This window comes from Rhinoraja longicauda, chromosome 17 (genome assembly GCF_053455715.1).
Source record: "Rhinoraja longicauda isolate Sanriku21f chromosome 17, sRhiLon1.1, whole genome shotgun sequence".
NCBI lineage: Eukaryota > Metazoa > Chordata > Chondrichthyes > Rajiformes > Arhynchobatidae > Rhinoraja > Rhinoraja longicauda.
The window spans coordinates 12883207-12903408 of NC_135969.1; the positions used below are offsets into that span (position 1 = coordinate 12883207).

At 46.0% G+C, this 20202-nt stretch overlaps 1 protein-coding gene across 1 annotated transcript in view; it reads left to right on the forward strand.

Moving 5' to 3' along the window:
* The first annotated feature begins 19270 nt into the window (after positions 1–19270).
* Positions 19271–20202, forward strand: part of slc26a6.2 (solute carrier family 26 member 6, tandem duplicate 2) — a 67660-nt gene continuing 66728 nt past the window's right edge. Inside the window, exon 1 of the mRNA XM_078414683.1 lies at positions 19271–19358. Within this exon, the coding sequence (XP_078270809.1) occupies positions 19271–19358 (88 nt within the window). The remainder of the gene's footprint in view (positions 19359–20202) is intronic.

The window sequence follows — 20202 nt, forward strand, 5'->3', positions numbered from 1 at the left end:
TGGTATTGCTGCCTTACAGGGTGGGTTTTCTCCGAGATCTTCGGTTTCCTCCCACACTCCAAAGACATACAGGTTTCCTCCCACACTCCAAAGACATAGGTTATTTGGCTTGGTAAATGTAAAAATTGTCCCTAGTGGGTGTAGGATAGTGTTAATGTGCGGTGATCGCTGGGCGGCGTGGACCCGGTGGGCCGAAGGGCATGTTTCCACGCTGTATCTCTAAACTAAACCTATCTCATCCATGTACCTGTCTAAATGTTTCTTAAACGTAGCGATAGTACCTGCCTCAACTACCTCCTCCGGCAACTTGTTCCGTACACCCACCACACTTTGTGTCAAAAAGTTACCCCTCAGCTTCCCATTAAATCCTTCTCCTCGCCTTAAACCCATGTCCTCTGGTTCTCGATCCCACTGCTCTGAAGTGTACCTGCCTCGACCCCTCTCTCTGGCAGCTTGTGATGAAGTAACATAATAGTTTATAATAATTTGTGATTTCCGGGGTAGGAGTCTGCATCCTCACAGCTGGATTTCCTAACTTGACGCTGGTAGCTATAAATACCAGATTTAGGGTGGGACCTCCATGTGTATGAAACAGGCATACTGTCAGAGGCCATTGCCAGCCTTTTTTATCCACTTCCTACTCCAGAAGCATCCTGACCCGAAGGGTTCATACATTATCGATCTTTTATGTAAAATTGATCACACATGATCCGGCGGAGAGTGTTGTGAGGCTATATGTCAAAGAGGAGCTTTTTTGGGGGGAGGAATTTTCATTCATCCTTTTATCACCTACATGCAATTGAACTCCATCTATAAAATCTAGGAGCTCAGTCTTATGTGGAACAGGTCCACGAAGCCATCTCTTCGTTGACCAGTGAAGATTAAAGCGGTGTAGAGCCTGTCTGATCTATTGTATTCCTACAGGACTTGCTCCAGATTGCTTTTAAAGTTGAACAAGCATTTCCAAGACTTAGTGGAGGTCAGATTACTTAAGTTTAGAGAAAAGCATGGAAACTGGACCACTTTCCCAACCACTCCCCACACACTTGGGAAAACTAAAGGTGGGAGGTGTGACATTTCTGATGATGAGGGAGATGTGACAATGAATGAATGGTGTTATGATTCCAAATCGGGGCGGATGCGACCTGGAGAGGAACTCGGTTTGCGCTGATATAAGGAAGTTTAACTTAGATATATTTAGTTCAGCAGAAAGTGAGGTCTGGCTGGATTGCCTTTGCTTTTTGCATTGTGACTTTGTAAGATTGGAAGCCTGATTGTAGCTTTTGTGGGGTGTGGCTTTACGTTTGTTTCTGTATTTTCCGATTCAACTGCCCGTTAGTCAGTCACCTCAGTCAGAAACCTGGGACTGTTGGATTACGGAGGATAGTTAAATGAATTCTAAATGATCCACACGTTGTTCTGCGTAATGAAATTCAAGACCATAAAAGGAGAGGGAAAGTGTTACTAAGGTAAATCCCGTGTGAATAATCTCTGTGAACTGAGCTGCTGAACTCTCTATAATACTACCTATTCGGCTTTCTCTTCCCTTTTAAAATAGCCGTTAAATTCTACCTTTTTTCACAAAAGTCCACCTTAGTTCTAATTTGTTAAGGCATCAAATGTTGACTGATATACCTTGGGGCCTTTACTAAAGCATCATCTCAATGCAACTTGTTTTTCATGCTGCAGTGCCTTCTGTTTCAGCATTGTAAATGTATATGTGTCCACCCATCAGTATCTGGGACTGCATGGCAGACCCAGTGTGCATGTGTCAGTGATTGTGTGTGTGTGTGTGTGAGAGAGCACTAATCTCGTTGCTTGTATGTGTGAGCATGTAAATGTATGTGTAACTCTGAATATGTGTTCTGTAATCATAATGCTTTGGTACACCTTTAGTTCCTTTACTGAATTAAGTGACATTTGCGTATTTCTGAACACTCACCTAACCTTCCTAGTTATTTGTTAACAAGATCTTGATCTTTTGGAACAAAGATAACAGTCCACAAACAATATAGCTGCTTGACTAATTCAGTTTGCACGTTTCTGTAATATAGAATCAGAGAACAAAATGTTTCCTTTCACAAAATGCTGGAGTAACTCAGCAGGTCAGGCAGCATCTCAGGAGAGAAGGAATGGGTGACGTTTCGGGTCGAGACCCTTCTTCAGACTGATGTTTCCTGTAGTCATAATCATAATTATAATCATAATCATACTTTATTAGTCCAGTATGTTTTGCAACATACGTGAAATTTGGGTTGCCATACAGTCATACCAATAAAATGCAACAAAACACGCAAAATACATTTTAACATAAACATCCACCACAGTGACTCCTCCACATTCCTCACTGTGATGGAAGGCGAAAAAAAGTTAAATCTCTTCCCTTCTTTGTTCTCCTGCGGTCGGGGGCCTCAAGCCTTCCGTTGACGGGATGATCTTGGCTCCCGTAGCCGGTGGTCAATCCCTCCCTGTCGGGGCGATCAAGCTCCTGCATCGGAGGGGAATCTCAGCTCCCCCGCACCGGGCGATCTAGCCTGGGTTGGGGCTGGTCGAACCTTCTGCGTCTTTGGAGCTTCCCAACATCGGTCTCTACCCGAACCTGCAGGCTCCTCTTTGTTGAAATCCGCAGGCCGCAGTTGGAGCGTCGATCCCAGGCAAGGGATCGCAGGCTCTGATGGTAAGTCCATGGGCCCACGGTGGGGGCTCAAAGTCAGTCTCGAGCAAGGCCGCCAGCTCCATGATGTTAGGGGGCAGAGCTGGATACGATTTGGAAAACAATTGCATCTCCGGCAAGGTAAGAGATTGAAAAAAAGTTTCATCCGACCCCCCCCCCCCCCCCCCCCCCGCCCACAAAAAACAAGCCAGATAACATTAACAGTTTCAAATACTTGGGAGTCCGCATCGCAGAGGATCTGACGTGGGCAACGCACATTGCCGCACTGGTGGGTAAGGCTAAGCAGCGCCTTTACCACCTTAGACAACTGAGGAAATTCAGAGTGTCGCTGAGGATCCTTCATTGCTTCTACTCTGGGGCTGTAGAGAGCATCCTGTCCGGCAACATTACAGTCTGGTTTGGGAACAGCTCTGCCCAGGACAGGATGGCCCTGCAGAGAGTAGTGCGTTCGGCAGAACGCACCATGGGAACTACACTCGTCCCCCTGCAGGACCTATACATCAGGAGGTGCAGATCCAGAGCAAGCAAGATCATGAGGGACCCCTGCCACCCCAGTAACGGACTGTTCCAGATGCTACGGTCAGGCAAACGCCTCCGCTGTCACGCTGTGAAAACGGAGAGGATGAGACGGAGCTTCTTCCCACAGGCCATCAGGACTGTCAACTTTGATAACCCCAGAGACTAAATTTTTGTCGACACTTTTGTGCTATGTTTAGTAACTTATTAACTTTATTTATATGCTGTAACTGTAATTATTTTTGTGCACAACCCGCAGGCATTGCCACTTTCATTTCACTGCACATCGAGTATGTGTATGTGACAAATAAATTTGACTTGACTTGACTTGACTTTTAAAACACACTAAAAATAACAAAAAAGACGAAAAAACAGACAGACCATTGGCAAGGCTGCCATAGCTGATGGCGCCACCTGGTGGAATGTGAAATTATTGCCAGTTACAAGTTAAACTTGAATGTTTCCTGAACTATTGAAGATGAATTTTAACCCCACTCACTTCTATCTGTTTCGCCTTGAGAGTACTGGGAATAGAGGGACAAAAATTGGGAAATTCAGCCTTCTAATTATAATCTCTTTAAGCTTGATCCGATGATATACATGCGCCCCCTCCCCATAGTCATAAAGTGATAGTGTGGAAACAGGCCTTTCGGCCCAACTTGCCCGCACCGGCCAACATGTCCCAGCTACACTAGTTTGCACCAAGGACTTCATCCCTCTGCACCAAAGGTTAATGGAAGCCTCCTTAATATTCAGAACTAGCCAGCAATCAAATTAGCCATGTCTCAGCAAAGTATAACCCTGAAAGAGGTAAGCCCTGCACTGTGAGGGGTGGTGAAGTGAGCAAAGAAACAATATCTTTAAAACTTGCTTGAGAATTTCTTGTGGATCATGGAGAGCAGGAATCATGCAAGAGGTCTCCCAACAGCATCCTTGCCCCAACTCCTGAACTCTGATAGATTTCAAGACCTTAGAGTCATTGAATCTTACAGCGGGATGCAGGCCCTTCGGCCCAACTTGCCCACAACATGTCCCATCTACACTGGTCCCACCTGCTTGTGTTTGGCCCTTATACCCCTAAACCTGTCCTATCCATGTACCTGTCTAAAGGTTTCTTAAAAGTTGCAATAGTCCCTGCCTCAACCTCCCCTGACAATTTGTTCCATACACCCACCACTCTTTATGTAAAACAGTTACCCCTCAGGTTCCTATTAAATATGTCCCCCTTGATCTTAAACCTAAGATCAACCTCTCCCTGGAGCTCAGGTCCACAACTCCTCTATCTCTTCTGACTGAGTTCCAGATATCAACCAGTCTCTGCGTTAAAAAAACTGGCCCCTCAAACCCACTTTAAAAACTTCTTACTCCCACCTTAAAGCTGTGCCTTCTTGTTTTTAATACCTCCACCATTTTCTTTCTCTGTAAAGCTTTTCTCTGGATAACATTTGCTCCATATGAAAAATAATAATACAAAAGGTGTCAGAGGTTATTGCAGAAGGTAGATGAATGGGGTTAGGAGGGAGAGATAGATCAGCCACGACTGAATGGTGGAGTAGACTTGATGGGCCGAATGGCCAAATTCTGCTCCTATCAATTATGATCTTATGAAAAGTTTTTCACTGACCCTCGGAACTGTGACAATAAGTTAAACAGCTAAACTGCTCCTAGCCTGATATCAATTGGCTAGGAGATTGTATATCACAAAAAGCTGGAGTAACTCCGCGGGTTATTTCGATTTGTACCATCATCTGTAGTTATTTTCCTACACAGGAGATTGTATATGGTGCTTTAATTGCCATGTGCAACTGCATAGCGACGTTCTTTTTGCATATTTCCACATGCGGGCACCACCATGTTTTGGCGCCATGTCCAAGGTCCGGTCCACCTGCACACTCGGTCTACTGGGGCCGTTCACGATCCTGGCCAGCCCCAAACTCCTGCAAGACCCGATCGTATTTTCCAGGTGCAGTTTTCTTCGGCTAATGGGAATGCCCGAGTTACGTGCGAATGAGTGTTTGGGAGACTGGCGGGATGGATCTGCTGGCTGCAACTGGCATCCGCTGGCATCTTCTGCCCATGTTCGAACTCAGCTCATGGCCATATTCCCCACGTGTGAATGGTCCGGGTCAAGAACGGATCCCAAGAGCAGATCCGTACTGCAGAACCGTATCTAACAGGGAATGTGAAAATCATAAAAGAAATAAAGTGCTTGCTGAAACACGTTGCAAGAAAGTTTAGGCATTGTGAGAGGGTTTATAGGTGGTTAAGTGCACCAATTTAGGTGCCAAGTTCCAGGAATTGGGGCCACCGTTCAGTCACCTCCGAGAGAAGGAACAGGGTGAGGCAATGCACAAATGGCTTATCAATTGCTTTCAGAGAAAAACCCAATCGAACTTTACATACAAAACCATTAACCGAGGAGCTACATGAATTGTTGTGCTCACTGGACAGCAACCTGCATCTCCCCTCACAATGAAGAGAATGATTTCACAGTCTCAGGATATCGCCAATGTACTCTACCATCAGTGAGCTGCTTTTGAAGTATAAAAGCTGAGCCCAAACCTATGAGTCCGAGCAAAATACCATGTGCCAAAACTGCGCCGTGGAAAGCATTTTATCAGGATGCATCACAGCATGGTTTGGGAACAGCTCCATCCAAGACCGCAAGAAATTACAGAGAATTGTGGACGCAGCCCAGACCATCACACAGACTAACCTCCCTTCCATTGATAGACACAACAGGTTGGAGTAACTCAGTGGGACAAGCAGCATCTCTGGCAGCGTTTCGACCCAAAATGTCACCCATTCCTTCTCTCCAGAGATGCTGCCTGTCCCGTTGAGTTACCAACTTTTTGTGTCTTTCTTCGGTTTAAACCAGCATCTGCAGTCCCTTCCATTGACTCCATTTACACCTCACGCTGCCTTGGCAAGGCCACCAGCATAATCAAGGACGAGTCACACCCTGGCCACTCCCTCTTCTCCCCTCTCCCATTGGGCAAAAAAATATAGAAGTGTGAAAACTCACACCTCCAAATTCATGGACAGTTTCTTCCCAGCTGTTATCAGGCAAATAAACCATCCGACCACAACCGGAGTGTAGGCCTGAGCTACTGTCTACCACGGACTATCTTTGATCGGACTTTACTTGTTTTATCTTGCACTAAACGTTATTTATGTTATTCCCTCTATCGTGTATCTGTACACTGTGGATGGCTCGATTGTAATCATGTATTGTTTTACCGTTGTCTGGCTAGCATGCAGCAAAAGCTTTTTACTGTACCTCGGTGTCATGACGATGAGTCATGATAATGATATGCAGGTATCATGATCTTTGTATCAGGTGACTGGAAGGTTGGATGGTGGGCACGCTGTGTACAGCAAGGTCGGAGGCTGCAGTCGGCAGAGATAATAAACGTAGAAACTAAGGAATGTAACCTATAAATAGTGTGTCTGCATCATTATTCAACATCACAAGCAGCAACGAGGATATTTTAGATTTTGGATTTGGATATTTTGGATTCTGAATCCGTTGCTACGTGCTGGAAAACAGTTAGAAAAAGGTCTTAATGGCAGCCGCTGGAGCTGATTTCTTAGCACTGCGGAGTTCCACACTTTGATCCGACGGGTGATGCGAGTACCATCAGCATGAAGTGGAAAGCGTGGCTGGAGGATCCGAGGCCTTCGCCGACAGTCGAGGACTCTTTCTTGATGAGATTACGCCAGGGCAGAAGGTGCAGCGGAGAGCGTTGCTTCTCTTCACCGCGGGGCCAGCGATTCGAGAAATATTTAAAACACTCCCTGACACCGGAATGAAGGATGACTATAAGAAAGCCCTTGATGCATTGAACAGTCATTATGTGGTGATGCCGAATGCTACATTTCAACGCCATTTATTCCGCAAAACAAAACAGGAAGAGGGCGAAACTGTTGCTCAATTTGTGACGAGACTCAGACAAGATGCCAATATGTGGCTGTTGATGTGGAAAACCAGATATTGGATCAGGTTGTCCAGCATTGCAGGTCAGACAAGCTCAGGAGAAGGCTGCTAGAAAAAGGGGGTGAGTTAAACCATAATGATGCTTTGTCGATTGCAGCAGCACTGGAGGCTGTTGAGGGACAATTTCACAGCATGAAATTGAAAGATTCCAAGACTGGGCAAGTTAACTGGCTGTCTCATGGTAGGCCAAGAAGTAAGCCTGAACGTGAGATTGAGTGTTACAGGTGTGGCAACAAGGGTCACATGAGGAAAGATGCATGTTGTCCAGCAAAAGGTAGAACATGTAGGAAGTGTGGAGGCAAAGATCATTTTGCAAAGAAATGTGAAAGTAAGGCCAGGGACAATACAAGTATTACAACAAGAGTGAATCTTCCAAGGCAAGGGAGAAAGGGAAGTCCAGTGACAAGATAGACTGACCGTGGCAGAAAAAGAAGAGTCACGTCCGCTATGTAGAAGGTGATTTTGGAAGTGATGAGGACAGTGATGAACCTGGTGAGCATGCTGTTAAAAGGAATTATCAGTTTGCATTGAATGATAGCCATCTTGAGAAAGTCGCAGTGACCATCGGAGGTGTTTCAGTGCCAGTGATAGTAGGCTCCAGTAGCGACTGCAACGTCATTGACAGATCACTGTGGGAATGCTTGAAACAGCAGAAAATCAAGTGCTCATCAAGGAGGTGTAGTAGGAAGTTATATCCACACACCGCAACTGAACCATTGCAGACCATTGGCTAAAGTAGAAGTCGGAGATAGAAAAACTGATGCAGAATTCATGGTAATAGAGGAGAAGGGAGAACCCCTGCTCAGTAGATGTACAGCTCGAGCACTGGGAGTGCTTCACATCGGAGCGCATGTCAATTCAGAGCCGTTAAATGATGACATGAGGCAGGAATTTCACTCAGTATTCCAAGGGGTTGGAAAATTGAAAGGCCGGCAAGTGAAGTTAGCCATTGATGAAACTGTTAAGCCGAGAGCACAACCGGCGTGGAGAACGCCATTTGGACCATGGAAAAGTAGAAGCTAAAATCAAGGAGTTGATTGATCAGGACATTATGGAGCCAGTTGAACGTTCAACACCATGGGTGAGTCCAGTAGTGATAGTGCCGAAACCCAATAATGATATCAGACTGTGCGTGGACATGAGGAGAGCCAATGAAGCAATAATCAGCACCCAATTCCGACAATCAATGAGGTGCTACAAGAGTTATCAACCAGTAAAGTGCTCTCCAAAATTGATCTCAAGTGGGGATATCAACAATTGGAATTACACCCAGAGTCAAGAGAGGTGACAACATTTGTCACTCACTGCGGATTGTACCGGTACAAAAGACTGATGTTTGGAATCAATGCCGCCCCTGAGATCTATCAGTGAGAGCTTCAAACATATCAGATGACATCATCGTCCATGCATCAATTCGTGAAGAGCATGCCAGGAGATTGAAGCTGGTGTTGACTAAACTTCAAGAAGCAGGACTCACTATGAATGAAGACAAGTGCAAGTTTGGTGTCTCTGAGATGGATTTCATGGGACACAGACTCACAAGTGAAGGGTTAAACCCGACAAAGGCTAAAGTGAAAGCTGTTGCAGATGCACGTGAACCTCAGAATGCAACCGAGATGAGGAGCTTTCTAGGACTGGTCAATTACTGTGCAAAGTCTATTCCAAATTTTGCTACACTGGCAGATCCGCTGAGAAAGTTGACCAGGAAAGACGTACCGTTCCAGTTTGGTAGTGAACAGAGACAGGCATTCAAAGCACTGAAACAGAGCCTAATGAGTGCAGAAACCCTTGGATATTATGATCCAGCTGCACCAACAAAAGTCATAGCTGATGCTAGTCCGGTCGGCTTGGGCGCAGTGCTGGTACAAACACATACAGATGGACCCAGAATCATAGCATATGCCAGTCGATCATTAACCAGCGTGGAGAGAAGGTATTCTCAAACAGAGAAAGAAGCACTGGGACTAGTGTGGGCCTGTGAAAGGTTCCATGCTTATTTGTACGGCATTGAATTTGAACTCATTACAGATCACAAGCCGCTGGAAGTGATCTATTCAACAAGGTCTAAGCCATGTGCCAGAATAGAACGCTGGGTGCTGAGACTCCAACAGTACAAGTACAAAGTAGTCCACATTGCTGGGAAAGCAAACATCGCGGACCCGCTGTCGAGACTGTTGAAGGATGAACAGCTGAGAGCATCATCCACGCTAGAGATGGAAGCAGAGAACTTTGTGTGCTTGGTCGCAATTCAGTCAACGCCAAGAGCTGTGACAACGAAGGAAGTCGAAAGGGAATCAGAGCATGATCCTGAACAGAGATAACAGAGAGCATATTCACAGTGGGCAATGGGATCAATGCCCTTACAAAGCATATGTTCCCATAAAAGATGACTTTTGTTTAATTGGTCGTGTGTGCTGAGACGTAGCAGATTGGTGATCCCGCAGGCACGACGACCAAGGATCGTGTCATTAGCTCATGAGGGACATTTAGGCATTGTTGGTACCAAACAGAATTTGCGGAGCAAAGTGTGGTGGCCAGGTTGTGATAGAGATGCTGAAAATTTGTCAAGACCTGCCACGGATGCCAAATCACAAGCAGGAGCAACCCACCAGAACTAATTAGAAGTACAAAGTTGCCAACAGGACCATGGGTTGACGAAGCTGTTGACCTTCTAGGACCACTTCCAGCAGGTGAATCAATTACTGCAGTGGTAGAATACTATAGCAGATACTACGACTATGCAATGATGAAGTCAACCATGGCAGAAAAGACTGTACAGGCATTAGCAGAGATTTTCGCCAGACACGGGTTGCCCGTTACATTGTACTCCGACAATGGGCCACAGTTTGTTTCCGAGGCGTTTGCTGAGTACATGAGAACCACAGGTATCCATCATCACAAGGTGGCTCCTAAATGGCCACAAGCTAACGGAGAAGTAGAGAGACAAAACCAGTCCATAGAGAAGAGGATACGCATAGCCCATGCTGAAGGGAAAAACTGGAAGGAGGCGCTGCTAGCGTACGTAGCTGTATATGGTGCCACCACTCACTCAACAACAGGAAAAAGCTCTGTAGAAGCCTTGTTTGGAAGGAAGATTTGCACTAAAATGCCAGAGGTACGAGAAATCACGGTCAGACCAGGGGCTGAGGACTGTGATGCCGAAAAGAAAGGTGCGGCAAAATGGTATGCCGACATGAAAGGAGGAGCCAGGCACTCAGAAATTATACCAGGTGATGACGTACCTGTGAGGCGAGATGATGGTGGTAAGATGGACACTCCTTACCATTGTCAGCCATACAATGTTGTATCGAGGAGCGGCAGCAGGGTGACAGTCAAGTCTCCAGAAGGTGTTATCTACAAGAGGAATGTATCGAGTGTAAAAAAAGTACATGTCGAGAGACACTTGAATCGAGGGGGCCCATAGTCCAACGGGATCTACCGATTCAGAGGGGCCAGACGACATCCCTGAGGTGGTGACGGTGTTTCTGAGCCAACCAGCATTTCTGAGGTGGTGAGCAGAGTTCCAGAGGCAGCAAGCTGCGATGCAGGTGGTGAGCAGAGATGGCGTCTGGATGACAACATCTTGACAGATTCAACAGGCTCTGATGCTCCAGCTCCAGCTGGTAAACCAAAATGTGAAAGGAGAGTTCCCAAAAGATACGACGATTTTGTGTTATAGATTCTAGTTTTGCTTAGTAATTCTGTAGGCCCCCCTTGGTCATGGCTGACCATGGGTGATGCATCCTAGTTGGCTGCTTGCTCCACACCTCAGCTACAGCAGCGTCGCTTGTGGCCGAAGTGGCGGCGCCTAATGGCTGCGGCTCGCTAGCAGTCTGTTCGTCTTTTTTCCTTTTTTTTTGTTGTGTGTCGGTGTTGGGATGGTTTTTTTTTTTTTTTGGTTGTGTATGTGTGTGGGGTGGTGGTGTGGGGGGGTGGTGGTGTGGGGGGGTGGGGGAAACCTTTCTCTTTTAGGTCTCTTCCTCATGGCGCGGGGTGCGGCTCGGCCGCGGGGCCTTCCATCGCCCGGTGCGGCTCGGCCGCGGGACTTAACATCGTCCGGTGCGGCTCGGCCGCTGGACTTAACATCGTCCGGTGCGGCTCGCCCGCTGGACTTAACAGTGCCCGGTGCGGCTCGGCCGCGGGGCCTAACATCGCCCGGCGCGCCTCGGCCGCGGGACTTTACACCGCCCGGCGCGGCTCGGCCGCGGGGCCTAACATCGCTGGTGCGGCTCGGCCGCTGGACTTAACATCGCCCGGGGCGGCTCGGCCGCGGGGCCTAACATCGCTGGTGCGGCTCGGCCGCTGGACTTAACATCGCCCGGCGCGGCTCGGCCGCGGGGCCTAACATCGCTGGTGCGGCTCGGCCGCTGGACTTAACAGTGCCCGGTGCGGCTCGGCCGCGGGGCCTAACATCGCACGGCGTGGCTTGGCCGCGGGGCCTAACATCGCTGGTGCGGCTCGGCCGCTGGACTTAGCGGTGCCCGGTGCGGCTCGGCCGCGGGACTTAGCTGCGCACGGCTCAGTCGCGGGGCCTTCCGTCGCCTGGCTCGGCCGCGGGATGTTTCAGCGCCCGGTGCGGCTCGGCCGCGGGGACTTCCATCCCCTTGCGGGGAATGTGCGGATCGGTCGGGGACGAGCTGTCTGTCCGTGGGCGTGGGGAAGAGAGTGGAAGTTTTGTTGCCTCCATCACAGTGAGGGGGTGTTTGGAGTCACTGTGATGGACGTTTGTGTTGGGGTCATGTGTCTTGTGTTCTTTTTTGTGTGTGACTGCTATGTAGTTTCGTTCGGTACCTTGGTACCGAATGACAAATAAAGCTCTGTTGAACTGTTGAACTGTTGTTGAAGAGACCAATGCGGGAGTGACCCATGCAGGGGATGACAGGTGGTGCCTCTGTATCCTGTCCCAGGACGTTCGTCTTCTTCAGGTTGATGGTCAGCCCGAAGTCCTTGCAAGCCCGATAGAAGTGGTCCATCAGTGACTGTAGTTCCTGCTGGATGTGGGACACAACTGCTGCGTCATCGGTGAACAACATGTCTCTGATGAGAGCTTCACGTACTTTTGTCTTGGCTCGGAGGCGGGTGAGGTTGAAGAGCCTGCCGTCTGATCTAGTATGCAGGATCCCCTCTGTTGCGGTGCCGAAGGCATGTTTCAGGGGCAGAGCGAAGAAAATCCCAAAAAATGTGGGAGCGAGGACGCAGCCTTGTTTGATGCCACTGCGGATGTCGAAGGGCTCCGAGAAACTGCCATTGAGCTGCACTGTCATCTTCGTGTTGATGTGGAAGGATTCTATCATGCTCTGCAGTTTTGGTGGGCAGCTCTTTGGGAGACCCTTCAATAGACCATCTCTGTTGATGAAGTCAAACGCCTTGGTGAGGTCAATTAAAGCAATATACAGGGGCATCCGCTGTTCTCTGCACTTCTCCTGGAGCTGGCGAAGGGAGAAGACCATGTCTACTGTTGACCTTCCAGCTCGGAAACCGCACTGTGACTCTGGGTAGACACGTTCTGCCAGCTTCTGCAGGCGGATCAAGATACAATACATCAATACAATATATCTTTATTGTCATTGTACAGGGGTACAACGAGATTGGGAATGCGCCTCCCATACGATGCAATAAATTAATTAGCTAATCAGTATAAATTTATGCAACCCAGTGAAACAAAATTAGAAAGTTTTAAAACAGTATAAAGTTCAAGTAGGTCTGTGCCGGTTCACTGTGCGATGTGACCATCCGGCTCAGCAGGACCGGTTCAGAGCAGCTATGGCCCTGGGGATGAAGCTGTTCCTGAGTCTGGAGGTGCGGGCGTAGAAGGCCTTCTGGCGTCTGCCCGATGGTAGAAGTTTGAACAGACTATTGCAGGGGTGTGAATGCTGGTGGCTTTTCTGAGGCATCGTGTGTTGTAGATGCCCTCCAAGGCTGGTAGCTGTGTTCCGATAGTCTTCTGAGCTCTATGGAACGCCGAAGAGCTCTCCTCTCTGCCTCCGTGCAGCTGAGATACCACACAGGGATGCCATGCGTTAGGATGCTCTCTATGGTGCAGCGGTAGAAGGTCGTCAGCAGCTGTTGGGGCAGACCAAACTTTTTCAATGTTCTCAGGTCGAACAGTCATTGCTGCGCCTTCTTGACCAGCGCAGCGGTGTTAGTGGACCATGTGAGGTCCTCTGAAATGTGAGTGCCCAGAAACTTGAAGCTGGACACTCTCTCCACACTGTCCCCATTGATAAAGATTGGAGCGTATTCCCCGTTGTGTGACCTACGGAAGTTGATGATCGGCTCCTTGGTCTTGGAGGTGTTTAGGGACAGGTTGTTAACTGAGCACCAGTCCGCCAGGTTCTGCACCTCCGTTCTGTAGTTTGTTTCATCACCGTTGGTGATCAGCCCGATCACCGTTGTGTCGTCTGCAATCTTGACAATGGTGTTGGTGTCGAATGCAGGAACACAGTCGTGTGTGAATAGGGAGTAGAGCATGGGGCTCAGAACACAGCCCTGTGGTGTGCCGGTACTCAGGGTGTTAGTGGAGGACAGGTGCGGGCCCATTCTCACTGCCTGCGGTCACTCCATCAAGAAGTCCAGGATCCAGCCGCATAATGACACGCTGAGGCCTAGCTGGTGGAGTTTGGTGATGAGCTTTTTTTTTCCTTTTTTTTTTTAATCAAAAATATTTATTCAAATATTAAAATAATATATACAATACAATAAAACCAAAACAGAACCCACCACCAGAATATTATACAAACAAATATTTGGTGATGAGCTTGGTGGGGATGACCGTGTTGAAGGCAGAGTTATAGTCAAATGTGCTTTGTAAGAATTTAATTGGAAGCTATATTAGAAAGAACACGTAGTAATTTAAAGTTTAATTCGGGTAAAGGAGGGATGTCATGACGATGAGTCATGATAATGATATACAAATATCATGACCTTTGTATCAGGTGACTGGAAGGTCAGATGGTGGGCGCACTGTGTACAGCAAGGCCGGAGGCTGCAGTCAGCAGAGATAATAATTATAGAAACTAAGGAATGTAACCTATAAATAGTGTGTCTGCATCATTAGCGGAGATGTGACACTCAGTACATGTGACAATAAACTAGACTCAAACTCAAACTGTAACCAGCATTTCCCACTGGGTCACTACATGAGAGCTTCACTGCAGTATAATAGAAAATGCATACGAGGTTCAGACACCTTGACCTCCGGTCCGAAGCAGAGTGCCACAACTGAGTCACATGTAATGTATAATAAAGACGCAAGAAACTATAACTGCTGGAAGCTTGAGCTAAATACAGTGTGCTGGAGGAACTCAGCATCTGAAGATGGAGCCCCGATCCAAAACATTGCCTGTCTATTTTCTCCGTAGATGCTGCCTGTTCCGCTGAGTTCCTGCAGCATTTTGTGCATAACTAACACATAGTCAGGTCCAAAGTCCTGTTATTTCATCTAATGTACTGCTCCATTGTTGACATGACTCAGTCCCTGAAGCAAATGTGGCTCAGATCCAGATCTACACAACGTCCTGTCATTCAATGATTCTCTGCATATCTCCATCAAATGTTATTGGCTGATTTACTACTCAAAATAAGCTCTTTAGATCCTCCGCTAGAGCAGGGGGCACAGCAAGTTGGTGAGATTCAGTCATTCATAAAATAATGTTACACCTAATTATTCTGCTTATTTTTGATGAGCGTGAAACAACTTAGCCTTGTAAGCACTCCAATCCCAACAGCTTGTTTGGCAAATGCACCTGGTCTCCATTAATATTTCACTACAAAATATTTCAACAATTTGGATTGGGTTCACCTGATGGATCTGTGTATTTTCTACATGGCCGAGTATTCTTTCATGCTGAAACACTGTTTTAGTTACAGCACGAAAAAATATTAGAGTCACAGAGTCATACAGCATGGAAACAGGCACTTCAGCTGGTTATTCCACATTGTGTTCACTGCTATTGTCTGCTCTGTTGTGTGGGGAACACGGGCTTTGACTCTGAGATTGAATCCTGGGAGCTTCAGTCCTTATCCCAACTGAATGTTTCCCCTCTGTTGCATATTTGGCGTTCAGGATTCTAAATCTAAAGTGAGTGATAATGGAGATAGCAAAGATGGTTATTAAAGATTACAGCAGTATCTTGAGCAGCTGGGCCAGAGGGCTGAGAAATGGCTCATGGAGTTTAATGCAGATAAGTGCAAAATGTTGCATTTTGGAAAGGCCAGTGAATGGCAGGGATCTGGGTTTGTTGTAGAGCAGATGGATCTAGGAGTGCAGGTACATACTGTAGTTCCCTGAAAGTGGCATCACAGATAGATAGGGTGGTCAAGAAGGCGTTCAGTAAATTGACCTTCATCAGTCAGAGTATTGAGGATAGAAGTTGGGATGTCATGTTACAGTTGTACAAGATGTTGGTGAGATCACATTTGGAGTATTGTTCAGTTTTAGTCATTCGGAAGTAGGGAGGATGTTGTTAAGCTGGAAAGATTGTCGAGAAGACATAAAAAGGTGTTGCCAGGACTTGAGGTTCTGAGCTATAGGGAGAGGTTGAGCAGACAAGGACTATGTACTTTGGAGTGCAGGAGGATGAGAGGTGATCTTATAGAGGTGTATAAGATCATGATGGGATTAGACAGAGAAAATTCAGTCTTTTACCCAGAGTAGGGGAATTAAGAGGGCACAGGTTTAAGGTGAGGGTGGAAAGATTTAGTAGGAACCTGAGCAGCAACTTTTTTTACACAAAGGGTGGTGGGTGCAAGGAATAAGCTGCCAGAGCAGGTAGTTGAGGCAGGTACTATCACAACGTTTAAAAGGCATTTATAATTTATACAGGTACTAGGTTAATTCCCGGAATGGCAGGACTGTCATATGTTGAAAGACTGGAGCGACTAGGCTTGATTACACTGGAATTTAGAAGGATGAGAGGGGATCTTATCGAAACATATAAGATTATTAAGGGGTTGGACACGTTAGAGGCAGGAAACATGTTCCCAATGTTGGGGGAGTCCAGAACAAGGGGCCACAGTTTAAGAATAAGGGGTAGGCCATTTAGAACGGAGATGAGGAAAAACCTTTTCAGTCAGAGAGTTGTGAATATGTGGAATTCTCTGCCTCAGAAGGCAGTGGAGGCCAATTCTCTGAATGCATTCAAGAGAGAGCTAGATAGAGCTCTTACGGATAGCAGAGTCAGGGGGTATGGGGAGAAGGCAGGAACGGGGTACTGATTGAGAATGATCAGCCGTGATCACATTGAATGGCGGTGCTGGCTCGAAGGGCTGAATGGCCTACTCCTGCACCTATTGTCTATTGGGGATAGGATATATTTAGATACATTGTATCTCTAAAATAAATTAAACTAAACAAGTAGGCAAGGTTTAGAGAGATATGGGCCAAACGCAGGGAGGTGGGATTAATGTAGATGGGGTATGTTGGTCAGCATGGGTAAGTGGGTTGAAGGGCCTGATTCGATGCTGTATGACTCTATGACTCTAACACCATGTTCCACAAGAACGTTTTTAAGATCAACAGTTTTTGTTCATTGCCAATGGACTGGATGTGTACATCACCAGCAAGACTAGTGTGTCCAAGTGTCCAAGTTGTCCAAGTGTGAGTCTTCTTTGAATAATCCTTATTCAGTCAATCAAAAATATTGGTGGGTCTGAGGTCACATATAGATGACATCCAGGAAAGATGGTTGGTTTCAGTCCATGACGAACATGAGTGAACTAGAGAGATCATACAACAATCCAGCCGTTTCACAGTTATCACGACTGATACCATATTTTTACTGCAGGCTTATTTAAATATTTGTGTTTAGAATCCCCAGGTTCCAGGATCTGACTCAATCTCACATCCACAGTCTAGATCTCTGGGATACTAGTCCAATAGCTTAACCAGTGTGCTGCCATGTCTTGATTACAGCTGCCCATGATTTGAGAGCTCAAAGGTAAGGACTTATCTTTAATTCACCAGCAATTTATTTTCAAGGGCAATCCAAGAATAGTGTGGGAGAGAGCATAAAAGACACAGAGCAACGGAGTGAGAAAAATCCTGGTACATCTCTTTGAAGACATCAAGAGAGTGGAACTTGGTTCTAACGTTTAATCAAAGACGTCTAACGCAAGGTAGAGTTTTTCCTTTTTTTACGTATTTATCTTTCATAATCACAGAAGCTCCTACCTTCAGTTTCAATTTTAGTTAGAGAATGGTAAATCTGTGGAATTCATTGCCACAGAGCGCTGTGGAGGCCAAGTCAATAGATATTTTTAAGGCGGAGATTGACGGATTCTTGATTAGTAAGGGTGTCAGGGGTTATGGGGAGAGGGCAAGAGAATGGGGTTGGGAAGGAAAGATAGATCAGCCATGATTGAATGGTGGGGTAGACTTGATGGGCCGAATGGCCTAATTCTGCTCCTAGAACATAAACTTATCAACTTGAGCAAAAACTGATAAGATCACAAGATGTTACTATAAAATTGTAACATAATTGTCTACATTTTTTGAAGAACTATTTTGATTCAGCGATTTGTGTACGATAGAACAGGACAAAATGTATGGAAAAGATAGCCTAATGTATCTGCCGATATTACAGTAGGAGACTAGTTAAACAATTTGCTTAATGAACTTTGCTGGAAGTATCTCAACAGAGTGCACACTACGCTTTTGACTTTGACTTGCCCATCACAGTTCCTTCATTGCTTGCACAAACTTGATTTTTGATCAATTTTTCATTGGAAGTCATTCATCTGTAATGGAATAAAATGACAGAACTGCCTTTAAACAATAACAGTTGACAGGCAGCTTGTTCTAGAGACATTTATTTGGTTCCTCTGTGTATTCTTGAATTAACATTGAGACGGAAGAGTTCATAATTACGCATGGGCTGTGAATTAATACAGCTAAAGTGTTGTACCAACAGGAAAGAAAAATTGCAGTTATCAATTGCCTCTCCTAATCTCATGTTAACGGTTATACTGCCGAATGTCGTAATTTTGTTTTGCGTTCACTCGTGTTGGGTTTTATGTAGCTTGTATTTCATAAGAAAAAAGGGCAGCACAGTGGGGCAGTTGTTGGAGTTGTTATTTCGTAACTCCAGTGGCACAGGTTTGATCCCGACTACTGGTGCTGTCTGTGTGGAGTTTGCACATTCTCTGTGTGACCATGTGGGTTTCTATGGGTGTTCCACTTTGTTCCCACATCACAAAATCATACAAGTTAGTCGTTTAAATGGCCACTGCAAATTGCCCCTTGTATGTAGCTGAGTGGTAAAATCTGGGGGGAGTTGATGAGAATGCAAGAAGAATAAAATGGGTAAATACATGCTTGATGTCAGCACATACTCAACGGGCTGAAGGGCCTGTTTCTGTGCGCTATCCCTCTTTAGCTATCTCTCTTTGACTCTCTCTAATGCAAGAGGCCAAAGGAGGAGGAACAAAGCAATCTGTGGCAAATGATGGACCTGGAAAAGGTGGGGATAGTCAAGAGGATGAAGGGGTATAAACTCCAGGAGCAAACTTTTAAAACTGGCACATTATATGAGCAGAACCATTGAGGGTGGTGAAGATAGGAGATGGCCAACAGAATTGTGGATGGTTGATGTTTACAGAGAGGGAAGATGTCAACCCTGACATGAAAACCTTCAACTTGCTCAATCTGTGGTAAAAATGGATCTAACGTGTAGAAAGGAACTGCAGATGCTGGTTTACACCGAAGATACACACAAAAAGCTGAAGTAACTAAGCAGGTAAGGCAGCATCTCAGGAGAAAAGGAGGAGGTGACTTTTTGGGTCGGAAGAAGGGTACTTTTTTTCTCCAGAGATGCTTTCTTACCCGCTGAGTTACTCCAGCTTTTTGTGTCTATGAACGAGCTGATGTTAAGCTGAGCTGAAGTAAGGCAAGTGACGTTACGATGGACGGGTTTAGTGATGTTTTGTCTGAATCTCAGTTTGGGGTTGGACATGGTACCAAGCTTGTGGAAAATTCCCTTCAACCTGTCAAAGTTGCTGAACATGGGGGTGGAATTAGGAGAGCGCATACAGACTTGTACATGCTGGAGATGAGGACTGGGTTAGTGGTACATGGCTCAAATGCTATGGCACCCATCGCAGAGCTTCAGGGAGGGAAACGTGGATCATTCATATGCCCTGAGGTGCTTTGGCAAGTGGAGCACATGGACTTGGGTAATAGTACCAATTATCTCTGTACTGCCCACTTACTGTGAGATAAACAATTGACATGTTCAACTTAGACAGGTGCATGGATAGGAAAGATTTAGAGTGATATGGGCCAAATGCAAGAAAATGTGACTATAGACAATAGGTGCAGCAGTAAGCCATTCGGCCCCCTCGAGCCAGCACCACCATTCAATGTGATCATGGCTGATCATTCTCAATCTAGCTTGAACAAACGTCTTGGTCGATATGGATGACTTGAACTGCAGGGCCTGTTTCTGCATATATAATTCCATGACTCTAAATTCATTGATTTTTCATTCATTGGTATCTGGAACTTTTTTGAACACAACGTTTCTTATGAGATTAATTATAAGCAGCATGCTGATAAAATCTAATTTTTAAAAACTCTAAGAGAGTGAAGTTGGGCCTTGGTAATTGTGAATCGGCGGCCAATTTTATGTCAAGTACATTGGGTTAAAACTCATCATCTTGAAACATCAGCTTGGTTTCTCACTCCACTGTTGCTGCTGAGTATTTGCAGCATGTTCTCGTGTTAAAGCCAGTTTAATACCATTGTCTAATTTATCAATTTCACTTTGGTAATCTTTTCAGTTGGCTGGCTGCAGGTGTGCACAGGGTCACTGTGGTGCTTGTGAAGATTTCTTCACTTGACATTTGAACTACTATTTCACAATGTGTTGCTTATCGTGCTGGAATTACAAAACAGAGGAAACCCATGTATACATTCACAATATGTACTGACCAGACTAAGACTGTCCTCTTTCATGGTAAGGAATCGAACATTTAGGATTGAGGTGAGGAGAAATGTTATACCTCAGGGAGTTGTGAA